This window comes from Doryrhamphus excisus, chromosome 19, assembly GCF_030265055.1.
Source record: "Doryrhamphus excisus isolate RoL2022-K1 chromosome 19, RoL_Dexc_1.0, whole genome shotgun sequence".
Taxonomy (NCBI): domain Eukaryota; kingdom Metazoa; phylum Chordata; class Actinopteri; order Syngnathiformes; family Syngnathidae; genus Doryrhamphus; species Doryrhamphus excisus.
This window is the reverse complement of record NC_080484.1, coordinates 3,058,457-3,080,357: the sequence shown is the minus strand read 5'-3', so window position 1 is coordinate 3,080,357 and position 21,901 is coordinate 3,058,457. Positions and strand designations below refer to the sequence as shown.

The following is a 21,901-nucleotide window of genomic DNA, read 5'->3' as shown; positions in this document are numbered from 1 at the left end:
AATGTTGAGTACAATGAACTTCAATGAACAGCATAATTTTATATAGGGTTATCAAAGTAAATTATTATTATTAATATTAATATAATTATAATTAACAATAATTATATTGTGATATATATAGTATATAATTATTATAATTAATTATTATTATTATTAAATTATTATATTTGTTTTCTCTTTGGGCAGATTGGGTATTTGATTAAACATGATTAATTGTGAGTTAACTATGGACAAAATGTGATTAATCGCAATGAAATATTTTAATCGATTGACAGCCCTAATATATATATATACATACATATATATAATATTTATGATGCATATTATTGGTATATATATTTATTATATATTGTGTAAAAAAACTTGTTTCCATCTGTGATTAAACATGATTAATTGTGAGTTAACTATGGACAAAATGTGATTAATCGCAACGAAATATTTTAATCGATTGACAGCCCTAATATATATATACATACATATATATAATATTTATGATGCATATTATTGGTATATATATTTATTATATATTCTGTAAAAAAAACTTTTTCCATCTGTGATTAAACATGATTAATTGTGAGTTAACTATGAACAAAATACAATTAATCGCAATCAAATATTTTAATCAATTGACAGCCCTAATATATATATACATACATATGTATATATAATATTTATGATGCATATTATTGGTATATATATTTATTATATATTCTGTAAAAAACTTTTTTCCATCTGTGATTAAACATGATTAATTGTGAGTTAACTATGAACAAAATACAATTAATCGCAATCAAATATTTTAATCGATTGACAGCCCTAATATATATATACATACATATATATAATATTTATGATGCATATTATTGGTATATATATTTATTATATATTCTGTAAAAAAAACTTTTTTCCATCTGTGATTAAACATGATTAATTGTGAGTTAACTATGGACAAAATGTGATTAATCGCAATGAAATATTTTAATCGATTGACAGCCCTAATATATATATACATACATATATATAATATTTATGATGCATATTATTGGTATATATATTTATTATATATTCTGTAAAAAAAACTTTTTTCCATCTGTGATTAAACATGATTAATTGTGAGTTAACTATGAACAAAATACAATTAATTGCAATCAAATATTTTAATCGATTGCCCTAATTTATATATATATATACGTATATATATACATACATACATACACACATATATATATATAATATATATATATATATAAATATATATAACATATTATTGTTATATATATTTATTATGTATTGTGTAAAACTATGACATGCAAGGACTGTCAAAGTAATCATCATCACGGACATGAAGCTTTGACAAGGTCTGACCCTGATGTGAAAGACAACAATTGTTACTGAGGTACGCCGTGAAAGAAGATGATATAATATAAATATCCCTTTTCCACCTTGCAAGTGTCGTCACTGATGCATCCTCTCTTTACATTTTCAGCACCACTGGATACGTAGATTTCCTCCTCATCGGCGTCGTTCCAGGCGTCCACCTCCAGATGAACTAAATCCAAACGAAAGTCCTGCAGGCAGCCTTTGTAATGTCCTCCCCACGGCCGAGAGTCCCACTCTTCTGGAAGTCCTCCGAGGTAAGCCTCGTCTCCTGCGTTAATGACCACCTCAGGTATAGTCCCGATTCCATAACGAAGGCTTCCGTGATCAAAGATGACTTGTCTTGGCTGGATCTCCACCAGAAGGAAGTGCTTCTCGCCGGTTGTCAGAAAAATGGGAGCAGTAAGAGGGGCGCCGTCGCCCAGAGAGCTGATCAAAAGTCTTCCCATCTTTAGGTACATGGAAAAGTACACTTCTCCTGCGGGTGTTCTCAATTGAAAGATCAACCCTTCCAGCTTTAATGACCTCAAAAAAAAGGAGACTTGAAAGTTCCTGCCGTGGCTCTTGGCGATACGATAAACGCTAAAACTCCTGCTGTCCTCATGGCTGTATGTCCACGACGGCAATTCTGCCAAAAAGTAGATGCACTTTTAAAATAGCAACAATAATATTAAGGTAATATTTACAGTACATCATTAAAGTTCCAGGTATACTAAGCAATATTTTACTTAAGACTATTTTTATTACTCATATGGTATATTCATTCTGCAATTTATCAGGAAATATGCCGCTTCACCGATTTTTACCTCAGAAAATGTTACAAACCGTTGGATTTAAAAATACAATTACAGTAAACCTCGGATATATCGGAATCGGATATATCGGAAATTCGCTCACAACGGACAGATAAAAAAGAACCGATTTTTCTGTAATGCATTTCCAATAAAAATTCATTGCATATATCGGATTTTTTATAACGGATTTCGCCTATTTCGGACAAAATCTCCAGTCCCGTTCCAATGCATTTCCATTAAATTTCCCTCGCATATATCGGATGGCCGCATCGTGGCGCTCCGATTCGCCGAATCGTGACAGGCCGCTATACGACGTCATTTGCAGCGTTTGCAGCGTTGCCTGCGCGTCCAGGTACATTGGAAACATAGTCAAGGAAGTGCCTTTTTATAACGGATAAAATCCCATTTACGCATATACCGGATATAAATCCGATATATGCGTAAAACGGACATTTTCCGGTATACGCATATAACGGATTTCGCTTATATCGGACAAAACCAGTGGGAACAATTGAATCCGATATATCCGAGGTTTACTGTATAACAGAGTTGAATGGACATTCATTCATTCATTTTCTACCACTTATCCTCACGAGGGTCGCAGGGGTGCTGGAGCCTATCCCAGCTGTGTTCAGGTGAGAGGCGGGGTACACCCTGGACTGGTCGCCAGACATTTACAGAGCGACAAATAGTCATTTTTTTATGTTATCATTATTTTTTTGCTTATTTGGTAGCCAGGTAGTCAGAGCCTCACCTATCATCGCACATCACGACTAAGAACACACCATTATTATATAGAACTAGACTATAGACTATTATATACTATTATGTATATATATATATTATATAGACTATTATCATAGTCTTGATTCAACAAATGACCAAGTATAACTACACCAAAGCCGTCAATCGTTTTACCTTTACGGTCTTTTCACATCATAACAGAGGGATCTAAACAAGGGACCTTATTTTAAATTTGCATATTTGAAAATTAAAAATTATCAAGCTTAAAAATTAGGAATGTGTGATATTGTTTTGTTTTGGAGGTTTTTTTGCCAAAAAACAATATGCCGATTTTGTCCAACAATATGACAAAAAAAAACTTAAACTGTATTATGGAAAGCAGGAAGTGAACAAATGTAACAGTTAGTGATTGTAAAAGTACCAGATGGAGGGGTAGGATTTAATAAGCTTTGCTTCTTCCTACTCCTTTTGGACATGTGGAACTGGGAACTGATTATGGGATGCACTCAATTGGAATCTGATGCATGTTCAAATGAAATCAAACCATTACCATTACCATTACTTATATGTTTCTTGAGTAAAACTATTATAAAGTAACAATACTCTTCAATGAGTAAACTTGTTTTATGCGTATATATATATATGCGTATACCGGAAAATGTCCGTTTTACGCATATATCGGATTTATATCCGGTATATGCGTAAATCGGATTTTATCCGTTATAAAAAGGCACTTCCTTGACTATGTTTCCAATGTACCTGGACGCGCAGGCAACGCTGCAAACGCTGCAAATGACGTCGTATAGCGGCCTGTCACGATTCGGCGAATCGGAGCGCCACGATGCGGCCATCCGATATATGCGAGGGAAATTTAATGGAAATGCATTGGAACGGGACTGGAGATTTTGTCCGAAATAGGCGAAATCCGTTATAAAAAATCCGATATATGCGATGAATTTTTATTGGAAATGCATTACAGAAAAATTGGTTCTTTTTTATCTGTCCGTTGTGAGCGAATTTCCGATATATCCGAGTCCGATATATCCGAGGTTTACTGTATGACACTCTTAATTTGTTTACACAATTAGACAGCATGTGGCAAAAAGCGCTCTTATTTTGAAGTATGTCGAGAAAGTATGAAGACTAGCCGGGAACGAGAATAAATGTGCCTCACGTGCTTATTTCACTCAGAAAGGGCGTCGGTAAACGGGGTAAATGGGGCGGACTTTGTGATGAGATTCCACCACATCCGAGCTGTCCGTCAGGGAAATACTTCCACACTCAAACGCCACTTCCGCGTATTTTTCGATTCTGTCAGCGCAGTCATGGGACCCTATTAGTGTACAGGCGTGCTTACCTTCCTCGCAGCTTCCACTGTAGAAAGGACGGTGGCAGTCACAGTGGTAGCTGGTCCAAAGGTCCACACAGCGTCCACGCCCGTGGCAGGGGTCAGGCTCACACCACTCAGTTTTACTACATCCCAGATGTTGGTCCTCTTGGAATGTTTGGGGAAGAACAGGTCCAGAGTCAATGATCAGGTCTTCCATGCATCCTATGAAGCTCTCATAGCTGACGGAGTTCTGTAACAATTCCTCTGGAGCCCCGCCCACATACACATGGAAAAGGCTGTCCAAGTTCTGGAAAGGTGATTCAATTTGAGCTCGGCACCCGTCTCCGTTGCAGCCAGGTCCTTTCAGAAGCAAATGTAAGCCTTTGCTGTTCTCAAACACATGAACATCTCTCCAATCTCCATCGTTGACAAAGTCAGGAGAAGTCAATTTCAGTTCAAAGCCATCAGAGAAGGCTTTCACCTGAAGGGAACCATTCACAATCTCAAGTAGGAGGTAGGTTTCCAAATCTCCTCTGTAGAACACTAACATGTCGGGTAAAGTTGTCCGAAAGCGCAACTGTATTGCTAAACCATAATCGTCACCATATTCAACCCCCATCTGGATCTTCTCTTGGGGAACCTCGATGGGAATAAATCCGGGCGAGGAGAACGAGAAGGTTGTTTGCGTCAAGCACTGCTCGTCATAAAAGCCGGGAGCGCACAAGCACGTGTGGCCGTGTCCTACGCCATCAAACCACGGCGAGCACGTGGCTCCGTTTTGGCATTCATGGTGGAAACAACCGAAGAGCTTGACGTTGCACTCACTGCCTCCCCACGGAAGATTCCCCACCTTTGCCTCAGGACAGTGGCAGATGTAGGAAGCGGTCCCGTCTTCACACCAGCCGCCATTCTGACACGGCTGACTTTCACATTCATCGATATTCACTTCACAAAGAAAACCTGCAGGAAAACAACATGTGATCAGAGACATTTTGTTCTGGAGGGAGTACAGACCAAATCATTAGAAAGGTCAGAAGAAATGGTCTCGTTCTACCATCTACTTATTGTGTGGAAATATGGCCTAATAAGCAATCTATATTAAAATTAAAATAAAATTTTTAAAATTAAAATAAAATTTTTAAAATCAAAATAAAATTTTTAAAATTTAAATACAATTTTTAAAATTTTAATATTTTTTTTAAATTAAAATAAAAATTTTAAAATAAAATTAAAATTAAATCTTTTAAAATAAATTAAATTAAAATAACACAAAATAAAATAAATATAAAAAATAAATAATAAAGCCAAAGGCCAAAAAGCAATCTTCACTCGCTAAATGTACTGCAAAAAAGGTCAGTAAGGATAATTCATAGTGCCGCCTACAGAGAACATACTCCTTATTTCTAAAATCACAAATACTTCAACTTGCTGATATAGTTCATCTTCAAACAGCTAAAATAATGCATAAGGCTAAAAACAACCAATTAGCTAAAAATGTCATCCAATACTTCTCTACAAGAGAGGAGATACGAATAATGGTGCATGACGCTGAAATGATTTGCTCCAGTTGTGTGAGTGTGCATGGTGTGTTGCATAAAGACAGAATGGTTGAAAATGTAAGGTACATAAAATATAAGGTACCATGGTTTTAAAAAAAAAACTTTAAAATGCATAAATATGGTTATAGCATTTAAGAGTAGTAATACTTACTGTCATACATATAAAATTCTGTTGTAAAAGAAAAAAATTCACCCTACTATTTTTTTATATGTTTGTTTCTAAAATAACCAAATCTCCATTGTTGGCGCTTGGGTGTAATACCGCAAAGTCCACGAGGGGGTGCTAGCAGCGATGGTGGTATAGAGTAGGTGACAAAACGACAGAGGAAGAATAAATCCTGAGGGTGAAAATACGTCATCGTGGATTGTCTTCCTTATTCTGTACCACAGGTTACTACAAAGTAGAGATAATTTATATTTTAACGGCTGTAAAGAGTTTAGAAAGTTGCTAGAGTAAACAGCTGACTGCTAAATGTTTTTTTTTTTTTACAAAATATGTAGTAGAAAATTTGAACATAAGCTAAATGGCTAATGCTAACCAGTTTTAATGTACAGTTAATAGCATGAAGTAGGCTAATTGAAAATGTGAAATGTGTCTGGACACAAATTGGTAATTGTTGATGTAATCATTTTAATATATTTGAAGTTTTGTTATTTTTCAGAGGAAGAATAAATCCTGAGGGTGAAAATACGTCAAGTCATCGTGGATTGTCTTCCTTATTCTGTACCACAGGTTAGTACAAAGTAGAGATAATTTACATTTTAACGGCTGTAAAGAGTTTAGAAAGTTGCTAGAGTAAACAGCTGACTGCTAAATGTTTGTTACAAAATGTGTTGTAGAGCATTTGAACATAAGCGACATGGCTAATGCTAGCCAGCTTTAATGTACAGTTAATACAGTAAACCTGGGATATATCGGATTCAATTGTTCCCACTGGTTTTGTCCGATATAAGCGAAATCCGTTATATGCGTATACCGGAAAATGTCCGTTTTACGCATATATCGAATTTATATCCGGTATATGCGTAAATCGGATTTTATCCGTTATAAAAAGGCACTTCCTTGACTATGTTTCCAATGTACCTGGACGCGCAGGCAACGCTGCAAACGCTGCAAATGACGTCGTATAGCGGCCTGTCACGATTCGGCGAATCGGAGCGCCACGATGCGGCCATCCGATATATGCGAGGGAAATTTAATGGAAATGCATTGGAACGGGACTGGAGATTTTGTCCGAAATAGGCGAAATCCGTTATAAAAAATCCGAAATATGCAATGAATTTTTATTGGAATTGCATTACAGAAAAATTGGTTCTTTTTTATCTGTCCGTTGTGAGCGAATTTCTGATATATCCGAGTCCGATATATCCGAGGTTTACTAGCATGAAGCATGAAGTAGGCTAATTGAAAAATGTGAAATGTGTCTGGACACAAATTGGTAATTGTTGAAGTAATCATTTTAATATATCTGAAGTTTTGTTATTTTTCAGAGGAAAAATAAATCCTGAGGGTGAATATACGTCAAGTCATCGTTGATTATTTTCCTTATTCTGTACCACAGGATTTTCAAGGCATACAACCCCTCCAGGTGGTGGAGGGGCAACAAAAACAAGGCAAATAAAAGACTTTTCCCAGTAGCATGCCTGGATTGTTCACCCACTAATTGTGAACGTGAGCTGGGATTAGGCCGTCGTGAGACAGGTTAGTTTTACCCTACTGATGATGTGTCGTTGCAACATGGGCGGTACATATACATATATTACATATATTTGCAACACTTTATGTTAATTTCCTCACATTCCAAATTTGAAACGAAAATGTCCCACCTGAAAATCCAACAGGACATGTGCATGCATAGCCATTGTCTTGATCCTGACAAGTGCCTCCGTTCTGGCAGGGTCCAGACTCACACTCATCGATGTTAACAGTGCAGTTCTCGCCTGAAATTGAAAACAAAGCTGATGTCTGATGATTGACAAGTGGTAAGAAGGGAGAATTTGTAAGCAGATTATCTTTTCATTCGTGTTTAGTCGACCTGCAAACCCCGGCGAGCAATGGCAAATATATCCAGCTACGCTTGCGTAGCTTGGTTCCCAGTCCAGACCCCAGTGGGTCAGTTTGGAACGCTCGTAACATTCGCCACCGTTGTCGCAGGGATGTTCAGCACACTCGTCAATGTCCATCTCACAGTGTGTGCCTTCATAACCTGGAAGGAAAAGAAAAAAGATCAGATTTATGCGAAAAAGTTGCAGTCATTAATGGCTCGGTTGCATGTGACATCACGTCCTCCGAATCAAACTTTGCCAACTTTGAAACTTCATGCAACCCCATTATCCCATTATGTCATTGGATGGTCATATCACCTTGTACTTCGGTACAAGGTGCATTATTAAAAAAAACAACCCTAAACTGTATTATTGAAAGCAGGAAGTGAACAAATGTAACAGTTTCTGATTGTAAAAGTACCAGATGGAGGGGTAGGATTTAATAAGCTTTGCTTCTTCCTACTCCTTTTGGACATGTGGAACTGGGAACTGATTATGGGATGCACTCAATTGTAATCTGATGCATGTTCAAATGAAATAAAACCATTACCATTACCATTACCATTACCATGCTATTTGGTTGATGTACCTGGCCAGCAGAGACAGGTGTATTGTTTGACTCCCTCCAGACATGTGGCGCCATGTTGGCAGGGATGAGAGACACACTCAGCGACGTCCACTTCACAGTGGTCTCCCTCAAATCCAGTGTCACTGCAGTCACACTCGTAGCTGCAACAAATAATGTCATTTAAGAAAAAAAATAGTACAAAACAGATCCAGAAACAGTATCTCATCAAAGAAAACTTCATTTTCTGCCGCTTATCCTCACGAGGGTCGCGGGGGTGCTGGAGCCTATCCCAGCTGTCTTCGGACGAGAGGCGGGGTACACACTGGACTGGTGGCCAGCCAATCACAGGGCACATATAGACAAACAACCATTCACACTCACATTCATACCTATGGACAATTTGTAGTCGCTAATTAACCTAGCATGTTTTTGGAATGTGGGAGGAAACCGGAGTACCCGGAGAAAACCCACGCATGAAATATGATCTCAGGGAAGAAGTACATTTGAAACACTTCTATGCTAGGACTACGTTATGCTAGCCATAGCATTTCAGTATGTGGAATCAAACTATGGAATGGATTGAGTAAGGACCTCAAACAATGCACAACGATGAGCCAATTCAAGAAACAATACAAGCAGTTGATGTTTGCTAAATACAAGGATGAAGAGTCTTGAACCAGTCTTTTTTAAGATGTATTGTTTTGCAGGCATATAAGAACTGTTAGGAATGGAATATGTTCCACTCAGGTCTTTGGGTACTGCGATATGTATGTGCTTATCTACGACACAGGCATCTGTTGGTACAAAGACATCCTGTTCTTTTCAATTAATCTCACACACAACCATAGTTTTTTTTTACGATTAAACCTTCTGTCTCCTGGCTGAGATGTCCAGCCTCCTAGTTCAGACCAATACACCAATAAAGGGTTCGTGGACGTTTCCTGATCATTGGTAGGAAGAGGTACTCAGTTTCACTTTAAAGACCGCTTGGACCTCGCTAGACTTTGGCTGTGGGGCTGACTGTTCTCTCCAGCGCTGGCATTGCAATTGTTTGTATTCTGTGCTCTATCACTCTAAAGCAGGGGTCTCAAACTCAATTTACTTGGGGGCCACTAGAGCTTGGGTCTGGGTGAGACTGGATTTTCAAAAAAAAAAAAAAAAAAAACACATTTATTAAAACCAAAAAATTTTTAAAAACTTTGCTTTGGTTTCGATTTTCTACAATAAAAGCTCTGATAAAACATTCCACTGTTCTCAAATATCTTAATTTTTATTTTTCTACACAAAATAAGATGAAAAATAAATAAACAAATCAAGAATAAAGAAAATCAATCAAGCAGTAATAAATAAATATAATAAGAATAATAAAACGGCAAATAATAAAAACTTAAGAAACCACATATAGTTGGTGGGTAGACAAATGATTTTTTTTTTTTTAGATTAAAATGAACAAAGCATTATTAGAGCCCTGTAGACATGACAAAACACGACTATAGTCACATTTATACTCTTTTTATTTACAACATATTGCGCAACTGCAGGGTCTTGAGACACATGCTAACTCGCAAACTAGACAGCTAGCGACCTAAACGGTAGCCTTCAAGTTATTTCCTTTCAACTTAAATAGCCAAAAACTTACCACTTCCACACGGATAGGGAGGATAACTATTAACAGTTATTTAGCCTTTAACATGAACATTAATCAAACGTAATAATTTTTTCTGGGTACATGATACCATACAGCATCCGTATCAAACTTGAGCGGGCCGCACTAACATTAAAGTTTCATATCAAGGCGGGGGCCTCAAACTAGTGTCCTGCGGGCCACATTTGGCCCGCGGGCCGCGTGTTTGAGACCCCTGCCCGAAAGGATCTTTGACAAGTGGGATCATAGCCAGTATTTTTGACATACAGTTGACAAGACGTTCAGAGAATATATGTACGTATGTACATATGTACTCATACATAAACTACCAGCTGCAGTAAATCATGATAAGAACGAGCTTGGGTTTGACTTTTTGACAGCACTTCCTAAAATTCCAAATAATGAAGTGAAGGAAAAGTTGATTTCCTAACCTGTTGACCATGTCGCGGCAGGCAGCTCCGTTGAGGCATGGCTGACTCTCGCACTCGTCGACATCCGCTTCACAGTGGACGCCTTGAAACCCAGGTGGGCATTCGCACGAGTAGGAGCCCATCAGGTCGTGGCACGTGGCTCCGTTGTGGCAGGGATCCGACTCACACTCGTCTATTTCACTTTCACAGTTGATTCCTGACGTGGAAGAGGAAACACAAGTTTATGGTGACGTCATAACGATGCTGGTCGTGCTGGTCTTGCTGGTATGTTATCATGCTCTACTATGGTGGCCTTTTTTACTGCATGCTTTGTAGTCTTGGGGGAAATTCAGAAATTTCAAATTAAATATTTCAGTATTGAACAAAGCAAAATTTGTTCAAAATCAAAATCAAACTCTTTATTGCTCTCTGGTTCTACCATATCTTACTTATTGAAATATCGGCTAATAACTATAAAATGACCCCTGTTCTCCAAAACCTCCACTGGCTTCCCGTCCCCCAAAATTCTTCTCATCACCAACAAAGCCCTCCACGATCTGACCCCCCCATATCTCACAGACGTCCTCCATCCACACAATCCCCCGCGTCCCCTTTGCTCCTCACACTCAAACCTCCTGGCACTCCCCTGTAAGACCAAGCTCCGAACCTGGGGAGACAGAGCCTTCTCCATCGCTGCCCCCACTCTCTGGAACTCTTTGCCCCATTCACTCCGTGCTTGCCCTGACCTTAACACCTTCAAAAAACAACTCAAAACCCACCTCTTTAATGTCTAACTTTTTTATATCTGACTGCTGTGCCCCGCCACCCCCCACCACCCCCGCTTTTACTCATGTTTTAACTGTGTATTAACCAATGAATGTTGTATTTTGGTGTCTCTTCTATTCGCTTTACTTGCTTTATTCAACTTCACTCTTCTGTAAAGTGTCTTTAGAGTATTTTGAAAAGCGCTATACAAATAAAATGTATTATTATTATTATTATTATTATTACAGTAAACCTCGGATATATCGGACTCGGATATATCGGAAATTCGCTCACAACGGACAGATAAAAAAGAACCGATTTTTCTGTAATGCATTTCCAATAAAAATTCATTGCATATATCGGATTTTTTTTATAACGGATTTCGCCTATTTCGGACAAAATCTCCAGTCCCGTTCCAATGCATTTCCATTAAATTTCCCTCGCATATATCGGATGGCCGCATCGTGGCGCTCCGATTCGCCGAATCGTGACAGGCCGCTATACGACGTCATTTGCAGCGTTTGTAGCGTTGCCTGCGCGTCCAGGTACATTGGAAACATAGTCAAGGAAGTGCCTTTTTATAACGGATAAAATCCGATTTACGCATATACTGGATATAAATCCGATATATGCGTAAAACGGACATTTTCCGGTATACGCATATAACGGATTTCGCTTATATCGGACAAAACCAGTGGGAACAATTGAATCCGATATATCCGAGGTTTACTGTATTATAAAAGCAATCTTCACTTGCTAAATGTACTGCAAAAAAGGTCAGTAAGGATAATTCATAATGCCGCCTACAGAGAACATTATCAACATATGAAGTGGGACTTTTTGGGAAGTATGGAATCTCCACTAGTAAGCATCATCGGTATTCATCAGGAAGAGCATCCGGAATATAAATCTTAGTATTTTTTTTCAAAGTCCCGTGTGTAGATGTCTTACCTGTGAAGCCCACCAGGCACTCACACGCGTAGTGGTCCTTCTCATTGATGCATGTAGCAGAGTTAGCACAGGGCCTGGATGCACATTCATTAATGTCAATTTCACACTTGTGGCCCTGGAAACCAGGCACGCAGAAGCAATGGAACTCTGCCACCCCGTCGATGCAGATAGCGCCATTCTGACAAGGCTCTGACGAGCATTCGTTGATATCATCCTCACACATCTTTCCCTCGTATCCGGGTACACATTGGCATTCAGAGCCTTGCGGGCGTAGAACGCAAGTCCCGTTATTCATGCAGGGTTGCCGAACGCAGTCATTCACGCGCCGATGGCATTGCGGGCCTCCATAACCTGCGGGACACCTGCAGAAGTACCCGTTCAGTTGATCTACACACAGGGAATGTGGCTCCGAGCAGGGGTTGCTCTGGCACTCGTCCACCTCCTCCATGCAGCGGTATTCCGGCATACCCGGAGTGCTGATGCAGTCTTTACACGGAGCAAAAGAACAAGCATCATAAAGCTTATCGCAGTTTTTGCCCACGTATCTAAGCCCTTCAGTGGAACAAATGCAGGCGTAATCATCCTTGGTGTCCACGCAGGTAGCTCCATTTTGGCAGGGGGTCGACAAGCATTTGTCAGGCGTGGCTGTGCACAAGATTCCTGAAAAACAAAGCCGACAAGTGTTTGATATCATTTATACTCAATTCATTGAACAATTGAATTGTCTGATATGCTATATCCTAAATTTAATCTATTTGTATTTAATTTCATGTATTTTTACTTCATAAATACCAGTGTATTATGTCATTTATCGTAAATTCTTTATTTAATGAAACCCACAGTGTCAGATATCACGTTATTAGTGTCAATTAATTCATTAATATTTAATGAAAACCACTGTATTAGATATGATTTATCCTGAATTCATGTATTGATATTGATATACTGATATTCTATACCATGAATTCATTCATTTATTTTTATTTAATGAAAACCACAGTGCCTGATATCATTTATTCTCACTTTTTTTTTTTTTTTTTTTTTTATTTTTTTTAATTTATTTGTATTTATTTTTTATTTAATAAAAACTCATATAATTTATCCTAAGTTCTTAATTTAATTTTGATTTCATGAAACCCACAGTTTCAGATATGATTTATCCTGAATTAATGTATTTATATTGATATACTGATATTCTATACCATGAATTCATTCATTTATTTTTATTTAATGAAAACCACAGTGACTGATATCATTTATTCTCACTTATTATTATTTTTTCATTTATTTATTTGTATTTATTTTTTATTTAATAAAAACTAATATCATTTATCCTAAGTTCTTAATTTAATTTTGACTTAATATGATTTATCCTGGATTCATTTATTGATGAAAACCAGTGTCTGATATTCTGTACCATGAATTCATTCATTTATTTTTATTTAATGAAAACCACAGTGCCTGATATCATGTATTTTCACTTATTAATTTTTTTTTATTAATTTATTTTATTTATTTTTATTATTTTTTTAAATAAATACTCATATCATTTATCCTAAGTTCTTAATTTTGATTTAATGAAACCCAAAGTTTCAGATATGATTTATCCTGGATTCATTTATTGATGAAAACCAGTGTCTGGAAACTTCCTCAAGCGTAACTTGGAATTGGTTTACTCTGTGAATGTTTACAGCCTGTGGGTGAATGAGCCCTCGTCAAGCGCTGTGTGGGGAGGCGGGTCCGCTAGCATTCACACAGCAGAAGAATGTTGCTGACCCAGCTGACTTTGGGCGAGAATATACCCGAGTATACCCTCGACAGCCAGCCAATGGCAGGGCACATTAAGCTCTGGACGAATTTTAACAATTTATGCAGCTATTGCGGCTATCTACGAGAAGAAGAGCAATCAATCTGGTTGCGGGAATCAGAGAAGAATCTTCTTGTCGGCGAGTCCTGGCAAGACACTTGCTCGGATCATGAATAATCGCTTAACACCATTGGATGACAAAATCCTACCAGACTCAAGCAGGCTTTAGACTAACAACATGATCTTCAACATGCAACCACAAAACAACCAATTAGCTCAAAATGTCATCCAATACTTCTCTACAAGAGAGGAGAAATATGATCTCAGGGAAGAAGTACATTTGAAACACTTCTATGCTAGGACTACGTTATGCTAGCCATAGCATTTCAGTATGTGGAATCAAACTATGGAATGGATTGAGTAAGGACCTCAAACAATGCACAACGATGAGCCAATTCAAGAAACAATACAAGCAGTTGATGTTTGCTAAATACAAGGATGAAGAGTCTTGAACCAGTCATGATGTGCTATATATATCACTATATTGACACTTACTATGGTACACATTATGGCATTGGATGCTCATATCACCTCCTACTTCGGTACGGGACAAAAAATTTAATTAAATTAATTTAATTTAATTTAAATAATTAAATTAATTTAATGTATTTCATTTAAATAAATTTAATTTAAATTAATTTAAATAATTTTATGTATTTAATGTATTTAATTTAAATAAATTTAATTTAAATTAAATTTATAAATTAAATAAATTTAAATTAAATGAATAAAATTAAATAACATTAATTTAATGTAAATAATTTTATTTATTTAATGTAAATATTTAATTTAAATAATTAAATTAACTTAATTTAAATAATTTAATCTATTTAATTTAAATAAATTTAAATTAATTAAATACATTTAAATTAAATTAATAAAATTGAATACATTTAAATTAAATTAATAAAATTTAATCAAATAAATGTAATAATGTAATTCATTTAATTTAAATATTTAATTTAATTTAAAAAGAATTTAAAAAATACTTAAATTAAATTAGGAAAGCAGGAAGTGAACAAATGTAACAGTTACTGATTGTAAAAGTACCAGATGGAGGGGTAGGATTTAATAAGCTTTGCTTCTTCCTACTCCTTTTGGACATGTGGAACTGGGAACTGATTATGGGATGCACTCAATTGTAATCTGATGCATGTTCAAATGAAATAAAACCATTACCATTACCAACATGTGTCAACTTCAATAAAAATGCCTGCAAACAGCACAGACTATTAAGATGGCCTTCACTGACCTGACCCAGGCCTTCAATGCATCACGACCATATAATCAAAGGAGAGATCCGATCAGGAATTCACAGAACGAATATTCAACCGAGAGCCAAAACAAAGACATCCTCCATGCTCCTGTTTGTGTTTAAATACACACATATTGTGTTCAAATCAGCTGGGAGGACAGACCAAATTGCAAGAACGGAGGGTGAGTGAGTGAACATCATAGCCTGATGAAGCCAGCAGGACCATACCATCTGCAAAAAGCACAGATCCAAGCCTGCAGCCACCGAACCGCATCCCCTCAACCTAGAAATTCTGTCCGTAAAAGTAACAAACCCAATCGGTGACAAAGGGGCAGCCCTGGTCCAACAGTCCAACAGTCACTGGAAATGAGCCGAGTGTACAGTTGGTCGACAATTCCACAACCGTGACGAAACCCACACTGCTCTTCCACTTCTCCTCCTCCAAGTTCGAGTCCATGATTCTCGCCCAGAGAACATGCTATTTCTGGGTCAGGGATGAGATTCTACCCCAAGTGGAGGAGTTTAAAGAGGACCAATGTAGTTAGAATGTGGTATTTTCGTGTTAAATCAGGGGTTTCAAACTCAATTTACTTGGGGGCCACTGGAGCTCGGGTCTAGGTTTTCAAAAAAAAAAAACAAAAAAAAAACGCATTTATTAACAGAAAAATGAATAAACTTTGCTTTGGTTTCAATTTTCTACAATAAAAGCTCTGATAAAACATTCCACTGTTCTCAAATATCTTACTTTTTATTTTTCTACACAAAATAAGATGAAAAATAAATAAACAAATCAAGAATAAAGAAAATCAATCAATCAGTAATAAATAAATATAATAATAATAATAAAAACTTGAGAAACCACATATAGTTGGTGGGTAGACAAATGATTTTTTTCAGATTAAAATGAACAAAGCATTATTAGAGCCCTGTAGACATGACAAAACACGACTATAGTCACATTTATACTCTTTTTATTTACAACATATTGCGCAACTGCAGGGTCTCGAGACACATGCTAACTCGCAAACTAGAGAGCTAGCGACCTAAACGGTAGCCTTCAAGTTATTTCCTTTCAACTTAAATAGCCAAAAACTTACCACTTCCACACGGATAGGGAGGATAACTATTAACAGTTATTTAACCTTTAACATGAACATTAATCAAACGTAATCATTTTTAATTAAACTTTCATATCAAGGCGAGGGCCTCAAATTAGTGTCCTGCGGGCCACATTTGGCCCGTGGGCCGCGTGTTTGAGACCCCTGTGTTAAACGATCCCAAAGTTCCAGATAATAAGCTTTGCGCATTTGGAAGTGAGCCCTGAAAGAAGTTTGGGATGGCTCAAAATGGTCGGTTTCAGAGGGTGTTGCAAAACTGTTCCTTTGTGATGTCACAGAGGAGCATGCTTCCTTATATGGGCGTGGCTGCTTTCCAATAGTTAATTCATTTATTATCAACTCCCATACCCGTTCAATTAAAAAAGTGATGTTCGCAGTAGTCAGGAAATATTTTGGGACTGTGACCAATCATAGCAGAGCAGTGATGGGAATAACGGCGTTTGAAATTTAACTTTTTTCAGTAACAGGTAATCAAACTCCTTCACATTGAGAGGAGTCAGTTGAGGTGGCTCGGGCATCTAGTCCGGATGCCTCCCTGGTGAGGTTTTTCGGGCATGCCCAGCCGGGAAAAGGTCGACTTAGGACACGCTGGAGGGATTATGTCTCACAGCTGGCCTGGGAACGCCTTGGTGTCCTCCCGGTGGAGCTGGAGGAGGTGGCCGGGGACCGGGAAGTCTGGGTTTCCCAACTGAGACTGCTACCCCCGCGATCCGGACCCGGATAAGCGGTGGAAAAAGGATGGATGGATGATAATCTAATTACTTTTATTGTCAGTGTAACGCCGTTACCATTTTTGACACCCCGTTACTGCACGTTACTGAGGATTGGCTAAGGTTTTAGTCAAATTGCATCTTCAGCCAATCAGAGAACTTGGGTGGGCGGGTGTTTCGAGCACATAAGCGATGAGGATTGGCTAAGGTTTAGTAAGATTGCGTTTTCAGCTCATCAGAGAACTTGGGTGGGTGTAGTAGACTAACTCAGTTACTTTTTTTGAGAAGTAACTAGTAACTATAACTAATGACTTTTTTAAAGTAACGTGCCCAACACTGCAGCAGAGTGAGTGTGCCCAGGGGAAATCGAACAATCAGTTCTGGCCAGAAGTACAAATCCAAGGAAGTACATCTGCAATTGATGCAGGTTCTGGAAGATCTAGAAAGTTTTCTGTGTGGGTTATTGTGTGTAGCTGCTCTATAGGAGTTCGAAATGAGTTTTCTCGATAGGGCGGAGGTCTCTCCGTTACAGATAAGGTGAGAGGCGCTATTTGTAATATTTCCATTTTTTCGATACCGACTATGTGGTTCGGTCACCCAAAGTGACCCTAGTTTAGTTAATTAGTTTGCCTCACTGATGCTAATTTGTCTTGATTCTGCTGTGGGTTAACTCTGTTAATTTGTATTAACACTTAGTGTTATGGTATCTGTGTTGTGGAGCGCAATAATCCGGGCAGTACAACTGACTAGCTATAAATCCAGGGTGGGCCCCACTTCTCACCCAGAGTAATCTGGGATAATCCATTACCAACTTTTATCATTTATGCTGCCCTTCCAAGCACTTTCATTCCCATTTTTTTAAATTAAATTACATTTTAATTTGATTTAATTTAATTAATTTAATTTATAATGATAAATTATTGTTAATTTAATTTATTACTTTAAAAGTATGATTAAAATAAATTACATTTTAAATGTTTTAATTTAATTTAATTTGATTTAATTTTTATATGTGCCCTGTGATTGACTGCTGACCAGTCCAGGGTGTACCCTGCCTGCCGCCCGAAGACAGCTGGGATAGGCTCCAGTTTTTAAATTTAAATTATTTAAATTAATTAAATTTAAAATTTAAATAATTTAAATAATTTAATAAATTCAATTAAATAATTATAATAATAATAATTTCATTTATTTAATTTAAATATACTTAATTTAATTTTTATTTTGTCACATACTGAAGTACAAGGCGATATGTGTATCCAATGCCATAATGGGTACCATAGTAAGTGTCAATATAGTGATATATATAGCACATCATGACTGGTTCAAGACTCTTCATCCTTGTATTTAGCAATCAGTAACTGTTACATTTGTTCACTTCCTGCTTTCCTAATATGATTTAAGTAATTTTTTTATTTAATTAAATTAAATTAAATCAGGAAAGCAGGAAGTGAACAAATGTGACAGTTACTGATTGTAAAAGTACCAGATGGAGGGGTAGGATTTAATAAGCTTTGCTTCTTCCTACTCCTTTTGGACATGTGGAACTGGGAACTGATTATGGGATGCACTCAATTGTAATCTGATGCATGTTCAAATGAAATCAAACCATTACCATTACCATTACGTTTGATAGCCTCGCTGACCTATGCAGCCTTTGCATGTTGTAATCCCTACGGCCTCTTCCGGTCAATCCCCTTGCTGCTCTAATCTTGGAGTGACAGAATGGCCAGCAGATAACACCTTCAGGTTTTAAACTCAAGGCTCAGTCTTCCATCTCCTTTCACAATCGCACTGACAATTATTCAACTCTCCTTGTTCATTTTGTGTCTGCAAAGTTCCTAAACATACAGTAGTCTGGAATAAACCAGCAAAACAACATTGGAAGGATGATTCGTGATCATTAATGAAAGGACAAATGAACATTTAATGTTACTTTTACCTTCACTGAAGACATGATTCAAGAAGTGACTTCTCCCAAAGACACAAAATATACTGATACGATACTGATTACATAGTAGATATAATGGCCAACATTATTGACTACCGTAATTTCTGGACTATAAGTCACTCCGGAGTACAATATATCATATTATATCATATATATACAGTAAACCTCGGATATATCGGATTCAATTGTTCCCACTGGTTTTGTCCGATATAAGCGAAATCCGTTATATGCGTATACCGGAAAATGTCCGTTTTACGCATATATCGGATTTATATCCGGTATATGCGTAAATCGGATTTTAAAAAGGCACTTCCTTGACTATGTTTCCAATGTACCTGGACGCGCAGGCAACGCTGCAAATGCTGCAAATGACGTCGTATAGCGGCCTGTCATGATTCGGCGAATCGGAGCGCCACGATGCGGCCATCCGATATATGCGAGGGAAATTTAATGGAAATGCATTGGAACGGGACTGGAGATTTTGTCCGAAATAGGCGAAATCTCTTATAAAAAATCCGTTGTGAGCGAATTTCCGATATATCCGAGTCCGATATATCCGAGGTTTACTGTATATATCATTTATCCTGAATTCATTAACTTTTATATACTGAAACACAGTGTCTGATATAATTTATCCGGAATTCATTATTGTTATATACTGAAGCACACAGTTTCTGATATAATTTATCCGGAATTCATTCACTATTATATACTGAAACAATGTTTGATATCATTTATCATGAATTAATCCATTATTATATACTGAAACACAGTGTCTGATATTATTTATCCCGAATTCATCCATTATTATTATATACTGAAACAGTGTCTGATATCATTTATCATGAATTCATTCATTATTATTATACTCTGAAACAGTATCTGATATCATTTATCATGAATTCATTCATTATTATTATATACTGAAACAGTGTCTGATATCACTTATCCTGAATTAATTCATTATTATATACTGAAACACAGTGTTGATATAATTAATCCTGAATTCATTCATATTATATATTGAAACACAGTGTCTGATATCATTTATCATGAATTAATCCATTATTATATGTATATTGAAACACAATGTCTGATATCATTTATCCTGAATTAATTCATTATTATTATATACTGAAACACAGTGTCTGATATCATTTATCATGAATTCATTCATTATTATTATATTCTGAAACAGTGTCTGATACCATTTATCCTGAATTCATCATTATTATATACTGAATCACAGTGTGTGATATCATTTATCATGAATTCATTCATTATTATATACTGAAACACAGTGTCTGATATCATTTATCATGAATTCATTCATTTGTATTATATTCTGAAACACAGTGTTTGATATCATTTATCCTGAATTAATACAATTTTATTATATACTGAAACAGTGTCTGATATCATTTATCTTGAATTCATTATTTTTTATACACTGAAACACAGTGTCTGATATCATTTATCCTGAATTCATTCATTGTTATTATATACTGAAACACACTGTCTGATATCATTTATCATGAAATCATTTATTATTATTTACTGAAACAGTGTCTGATATCATTTATCCTGAATTCATTAATTTTCATATACTGAAACACAGTGTCTGATATCAATTATCCTGAATTCATTCATTATTATTATATACTGAAACAGTGTCTGATATCATTTATCATGAATTCATTCATTATTATATACTGAAACCGTGTCTGATATCATTTATCATGAATTCATTATTATTATATACTGAAACAGTGTCTGATACAATTTATCCTGAATTTAATTCATTATTATTATATTCTGAAACAGTGTCTGATATCATTTATCCTGAATTCATTCATTATTATTATATACTGAAACAGTGTCTGATATCATTTATCCTGATTTCATCCATTATTATTATATACTGAAACACAGTGTCTGATATCAATTATCCTGAATTCATTCATATTATATATTGAAACAGTGTCTGATATCATTTATCCTGAATTAATCCATTATTATATATTGAAACACAGTGTCTGATATCATTTATCCTGAATTTATTCATTATTATTATATACTGAAACACAGTGTCTGATATCATTTATCATGAATTCATTCATTATTATTATATACTGAAACACAGTGTTGATATAATTAATCCTGAATTCATTCATATTATATATTGAAACACAGTGTCTGATATCATTTATCCTGAATTAATCCATTATTATATATTGAAACACAGTGTCTGATATCATTTATCCTGAATTCATTCATATTATATATTGAAACACAGTGTCTGATATCATTTATCCTGAATTAATCCATTATTATATATTGAAACACAGTGTCTGATATCATTTATCCTGAATTCATTCATTGTTATATTCTGAAACACAGTGTCTGATATCATTAATCCCAATTTCAGTCATTTATTATGAGATGTTATTGTATAATTTATCCTGATATCATTCATTCATATTATGAAACCCCCATTGTCTATCATTTATTCTGAATTCATGTCTAGACTACAGCCTACTGTTATTTATATTGACATAGTTATTTATACTCTACATTATACAATATACGTTTTTATTTATGAATGTTTCAGTTTCATGAATTCTTTAGGTGTAAACATGTGATATTATTTATCATAAGATGTCATAAGTCACCTTATGACACCCACAAACAACCAATGAGTGTGGACTCACCCCATTTGAACATCATCATGGTCAGCAAGAGAGTCTTTAGATCCAAATAAATGCTCTCCAACTCCATGATGAGGACCTCCACGATGCATTAAGGCTACTG

At 36.2% G+C, this 21,901-nt stretch overlaps 1 protein-coding gene and 1 long non-coding RNA gene across 4 annotated transcripts in view; one reads left to right on the top strand and one right to left on the bottom strand.

Annotated features, from left to right (window-relative positions):
• The window catches only part of LOC131106926 (uncharacterized), a 17,754-nt gene extending 6,309 nt beyond the window's left edge, over positions 1-11,445 (top strand). The window contains exons 1-6 of one of the 3 annotated variants that reach the window (XR_009120168.1): positions 1,312-1,396; positions 1,487-1,634; positions 6,467-6,537; positions 7,367-7,506; positions 10,516-10,588; positions 10,684-11,445. This is a non-coding gene — a long non-coding RNA (uncharacterized LOC131106926). Of the gene's footprint in view, positions 1-1,311; positions 1,397-1,486; positions 1,635-6,150; positions 6,195-6,466; positions 6,538-7,366; positions 7,507-10,515; positions 10,589-10,683 lie in introns of those variants that run through there. The other 2 variants (XR_009120167.1, XR_009120169.1) reach the window with 2 other exon arrangements.
• crb2a (crumbs cell polarity complex component 2a) overlaps positions 1-21,901 on the bottom strand; it is a 27,404-nt gene extending 5,503 nt beyond the window's left edge. The window contains exons 1-8 of the mRNA XM_058056472.1: positions 21,802-21,901; positions 12,190-12,849; positions 10,495-10,690; positions 8,440-8,579; positions 7,841-8,011; positions 7,632-7,745; positions 4,273-5,205; positions 1,443-2,005 (exon numbers count right to left, since the gene is read on the bottom strand). Coding sequence (XP_057912455.1) covers positions 1,443-2,005; positions 4,273-5,205; positions 7,632-7,745; positions 7,841-8,011; positions 8,440-8,579; positions 10,495-10,690; positions 12,190-12,849; positions 21,802-21,868 — 2,844 coding nt within the window. The 5' untranslated portion in view covers positions 21,869-21,901. The remainder of the gene's footprint in view (positions 1-1,442; positions 2,006-4,272; positions 5,206-7,631; positions 7,746-7,840; positions 8,012-8,439; positions 8,580-10,494; positions 10,691-12,189; positions 12,850-21,801) is intronic.